This window comes from Lactuca saligna, chromosome 4 (assembly GCF_052625555.1).
Source record: "Lactuca saligna cultivar CGN05327 chromosome 4, ASM5262555v1, whole genome shotgun sequence".
NCBI lineage: Eukaryota > Viridiplantae > Streptophyta > Magnoliopsida > Asterales > Asteraceae > Lactuca > Lactuca saligna.
Genome location: NC_136420.1, coordinates 163,626,942 through 163,632,483, shown reverse-complemented (window position 1 = coordinate 163,632,483; position 5,542 = coordinate 163,626,942). Strand labels below are relative to the sequence as shown.

General features: G+C 32.6%; 1 protein-coding gene across 1 annotated transcript; it reads right to left on the bottom strand.

The window, feature by feature from the left end:
* Positions 1-360: 360 nt before the first annotated feature.
* Positions 361-5,042, bottom strand: LOC145043031 (Leucine-rich repeat protein kinase family protein). Its single transcript, XM_078991568.1, has 13 exons — positions 4,797-5,042; positions 4,555-4,690; positions 4,337-4,408; positions 4,174-4,245; positions 4,014-4,085; positions 3,849-3,920; positions 3,688-3,759; positions 3,480-3,586; positions 3,188-3,355; positions 2,066-2,398; positions 1,292-1,546; positions 1,078-1,211; positions 361-790 (listed from the first exon to the last, which is right to left on the bottom strand). Exons 1-13 carry the CDS (start codon positions 4,888-4,890, stop codon positions 566-568), a joined length of 1,812 nt encoding a protein of 603 aa, XP_078847694.1. The 5' UTR covers positions 4,891-5,042; the 3' UTR covers positions 361-565.
* Positions 5,043-5,542: the final 500 nt, after the last annotated feature.

Below are 5,542 nucleotides of genomic sequence, written 5' to 3'. Positions count from 1 at the left end.
ATTTTCATCCTTTTATTTTGTAAAATAATTCTATTAATCCCAATATTTTATAAAATGTCATTTTTACCCCTTAACTTTGAACTTTTCAAAAATCTCTTTCAACCTCTTCATTTTCCACTCTTCTATTTTTATAATATCCTTTTACTCCAACTTTGAAATTTCTAAAATATCACTTTCACCCATTACTTTTCCAAACTTTCGACACAAAAATGAATATTTTAAAACATTCCAAAAACAACAATTAGCAAAACTTATTTTGTTTTGTTCACAAAACACTATTCTGTGTATATTAGTATGTGTGGGTGAATAGTTACCTATTTATAACATTTAACCCTAATTCAAAAACCAAAATGCAACTAATTCTCCAACAAAGCAACAAGAGCACCCTTTTGGCATATTCATTTTTAGCAGCCAGGGCGAACGAACAAAATCTTTCGGTCCGAAAACATTTCTATACATACAAAAACATAATCAACAACTTACTAAATCTAGAAAGTTTCAAACATAAATCTTCCCATAATCAACATCTACAAAAGTTGAAGCAATGGATAAATAAATGATAAGATTACGCATAATCCGAATGTGAGTCATAGAAGTCACTAGGGCACGGTGACAACACCTCTTGTTCAAGAAACTGCAACACTTGTTGCATCGACGGTCTCTCTTCTGGGTTCGCATCGGTGCACCGACCCGCTATTTCAAGAACCGCTTCTACAGTTGATGCATCCGCATCCGTGCACCTCTTGTCCACCACATCTTCCAATTTGTTCTCCTTTCGCAATGTGTTCAACTTTTGTTTTTAGAAAAGCCAAAATGGGAAATGTCAGTCAGACTGTGTTTGGCAGACTAGCTGAAAAGCTAACTTTTTATCTAATAAGTTGATAAAACTAAATATGTCCGCAATCTAAACTATGTTTGTGTATATTTGGAAAACTTGCCGGAAGAGCCTCATGAGCTTCAAATAACATTTTAAAATTTTAGATAAGAGCATCTAGTTTAACGACATTTTCCCTTTCTTTTTATGAAAATTTGCAAAAAAAGAAAGTAATTTTTTGTCAAGAAAAAAATGATGCATACCCAACCAACAACATTTAGGCCCCGTTTGACAAAAGCTGGATCTGTTGGTCTCTTTCCTGTTACAAGCTCTAACAACAAAACGCCAAAGCTATACACATCCGATTTCACAGTAGCTCTTCCACTTTGCAGATACTCTGTCAACAGATCTTATAATTAAAAGAAGTTTTTTATATTATAAACATATGTTGAGAGAGAGAGAGAGAGAGAGAGAGACCTGGTGCAAGATAGCCAAAAGTGCCAGCAACAACAGTGGTGACATGAGCATCTTCATCCACCAAAAGCTTAGCAAGACCAAAATCAGAAACACAAGGCTCAAGATTTTCATCCAATAAAATATTACTCGATTTTATATCGCGATGAACAATTCTTGGACTACAATCATGGTGTAAATATGCCAATCCTCTGGCTGACCCATATGCTACTTTTATTCGTGCATTCCAATTCAATGTTTTATCTTCTCCCCGACATTCTACAACAACAACAAACCATAAAAAGTGTCAATTTTTTTTCCATAATAGCAACCTACTTTTACTCTTTTTTACCCATTATAAATTCCCTTACTCATAATAGCAATCTACTTATATTTCTTTATATCAATTATACCAATATGGGAAAACAATAAAGCCAACTATATTTCCCATAATAGTATTCTACTTATATTTCTTTTATCAAAAATAGCAAATATGTAACACAAAGTATAATGTTATTGTGACTAAAACAAAAAAGTCAACTGCCATAAATAGCAACATACTTTACTCTTTTTTTTTACAAATATAGAAAATGTATTTGTTTTTTACCCATATTTACTACTTACCCATAATAGCAACACAATTCCAACTTTTTACCCATAATAGCAACTTACTTTTAATTCCTTACACATAATAACAATCTACTTAAATTTATGAAATGCAAGTAAATTGCCATTATAGGTAAAAAAAATCAATAAATAATGCATTTATGATGTGAAAATTAGCAAGAAGAAGTATACCATGTAGGAAATTTTCAAGACTACCCTTGGACATGTAGTCATAGATAAGAAGCTTGGAATCAGGAAACCTGCAATAGCCTCTGAGATTAACAAGATTTATATGTTTGACACTTCCCAAGATTTCTAATTCCCTTTCAAATGCTTGATCACGACCTTCACGACTTCTTTCGATTCTTTTAACAGCAAATGTCCCACAATCATTCATCACCATTCTGTAAACGGTTCCAAATCCACCTGCCCCTACTACATGTTCTTCATCAAGGGATTCAAGTTTTTCTATGATTTCACTTGATGGGTATGGAAGATCACCATGGAATGTTATAAGTTGTGTGCCTACATTACAACAGTTGGAATACAAGTTGTTAAAGAAAATTTATACATAGTGAGGTTGTGTTTGTTACACGGGACGCAAGGATTATTGAATAAGTTTTTTAGGGATGGATTTGGTGATCGAGGATGAGGAGGGTATTTACGTCTTTTGCACAAACGAGAGAGTCAAGGGCATTTGCCTTTGTTATTGTTACACTGGAGAGGAATTGAAGAAGTTTTCAAGGGGTAATTTTGATGATAGAGGATGAGAAGGACATTTACATCTTTTGCACAGATGAAAGATCAAGGGCATTTGTGTTTGTTACTCGGGAGGGGGTTTAAAGAAGTTTTCAAGGGATATTTTTGATGATTGAGGACGAGGAGGGCATTTACGTCTTTAGCACATACCAAAGATTGAGGATGAAAAGGGTATTTACGTCTTTTGCAAAGACGAGAGATCAAGGGCATTTGTGTTTGTTACATGGGAGGAGGGGGTTGAAGAAATTTTCAAGGGATATTTTTGAAGATAGAGGATGAGGAGGGTATTTACGTCTTTTGCATGTACCAAAGATCGAGGATGAGGAGAGCATTTATGTCTTTTGCACAGATGAGAGACCAAGGGAATTTGTGTTTGCTACACAGGACGGGATTGGAGAAATATTCTAGTGCTATTTCTAATGACAAATGAAGAGAAGGGCATTTATGTCCTTTCACATACAAGAGATCAAGGGCAAGTTCATTGGTTCCCAATAATAAATGAGGCCTAAAAAAGGCAATTAGTAACAAAAAAAAAATATGTATTTTTTTTCTCACTTGTTTCTTGTTGAACTTGTTTCTTGACAACTACATATCTTTTTGCAGCTCTTTCTTTCTTTGAGAGCATAAAAACCAAAAGCAGCACAAAGAGCACAACTGCCAAACCCAAAGCTATCATAGCAGCAATTAATGCTCCTTTCATAAAAGGAGATGAATGCTTAGGAACTACAAAAATCAAAACAAATCAACAAAAGGTTAAATATTAAGTTATCAACAATACCCAAAAACTAAATTTCAAGAATTTGATCATTTTTTTTATAAAAAGATGGTTTTTTTATAAACAACTTGCCTGCAGCTTCATCACTTTCAGCATGTGGCAAAACAGCAGGAAATCCAAGTGATGTTTTACATGGCTTATGTATTTGCTGACCACAGAGATCTAAATTACCAATATACCTATACACATAGACACATAGTGCCCCATTTTTCAAATTTTAGAATAATGCATCAAAAATTCAAAATAGTCATTTTGAGTTTACAAAAATAGCGACACTTACGAGTTGTTTCCAAAGTTGCTAAGTGCTCCAAAATTCGGAATTTCACCCGAAAAAAAGTTTGTTGATAAGTTCCTGAAATTATTAAAAAAAATGTTTCAATTTAAATGTTTATAAAATTTTATTAGTTTAATGCCATGATATATCCTGATGAACAAACTTACAAGTATTTGAGACGAGTGAGATGACCAAGAGAAGGTGGTATTGCTCCCTTTAAAGTATTGCTTGACAAATCACTAAATAATAAGAACGAATTACATCAAATTGTTGTGAATATTATCTTTAATAACAAAATATTTATTTAAAAAAAAAAGATTTTAGTGACTTACAGTATAGTTAGCAGGGAAAGGTTTCCAATGTTTGAAGGTATGACACCCTGTAGATAATTAGCCCTCAAGTACCTAAACAATGTATGCCATTAATCAGTTCACATTTCTAAATCATACTCAAAAATCAAGAAAGAGACTTGTTTCATGGTTTAACACTTACATAGCTCTTAGTTCAACACATTTACTAATTTCATTAGGAATTTGTCCATGTAAGCTGTTTTGGTGAAGTGCCCTGATAATAACAAAAAAAGATGCATAAATCAAACACAAATTAACTTAAATAAGTTAATAAGTTAAGATTACAGCTACAAAAATACACTTACAGTCTCTGTAATCTAGTGAGTTTACCAATGCTTGGAGATATGAACCCCCCAAGCTCCATGTATGGCAAGTTTCTGAAACGAATCACAAAACGAAAATCGAGGGTTAGAGCTTAGAACTTGTATACAATCTGTTCGAAATTAGGGTTTTGTGTTACTCTTTTTATCCTCGAAATGAGCGATAAAAAGTTGAAGACATGGAGTGAAGAGTGAGGATTTACATGGCTAAAACTCTTTGATCGGTCGGATGGCAAGTAATGCCAGTCCATTGACATGGAGTTTCGACGTTATCCGCCCAATTGCTGAGAGTGTTCTTAGTGTCGTTCAAAGCTTGTTTGAACTCGAGTAAAGTTAAGCCTAAAACAAACAAAAAAAAAAACAAGAGGATATTCATCGAACATTGAATCTGAAATACGTCAAAGGAGAACATAATCTTTCGATTTAGGGGAGGAAATGAGGTTACCATCTTCGGTGAGAGCGAAGGAACAAGTGCTGAAAAGGGTTGTTGCTACAAAAATAGCTGAAAAAACCCAAATCAATGCCTGATTCGTACCCATTTGAGCTTCTTGAAGAAAGAACTAGGAATATGGATATTCAAATGTGTGCCATAAATTGGAACATAAAAAGGATTCAAATTTAAAGCTGATTTAAAGCAGATGTAATGTAGTGAGTACGCTTTTACACACAGAGGGAGAGAGAGAGAAGCGAGTGTGGGGTTTTGTGAGTGGTCTGTGCTATGATGAGGTTTGGAAAAATAAATGTAAAATCAGAAGACATAAATTTTATTTTATCATTTCCCATATATTTTAATTTAAAAATAATGTACTGTATATTATCTGTTTTTTGTTGGCTCTATAAAAAAAATTAGGTTTGATTTTGTTTTGATATCATATTTTTTTATTATAATTATTTAGTATGTCTCAAAGAGTCTATAAATCATAAATTTTAGTGATATACTAAAATGTTATTAAGAGTTTATCACTCATTTAATTACATAAACTGTTCAAATATTGAAATCTTGCAATATAAATTGATATAAAAAAAAATATATATTACCTGTGAGGAATAAATTATTAACTTTTTAAGAAAAATAAAAAATTAATTAGTGGTATAATACTATAATGAATAAATACAAAGGTTAATAAATCAGATTTCAAATTAATGAATTGTATATAAGCAGCATTGGCGTAGAAAATAAAATATGTACTG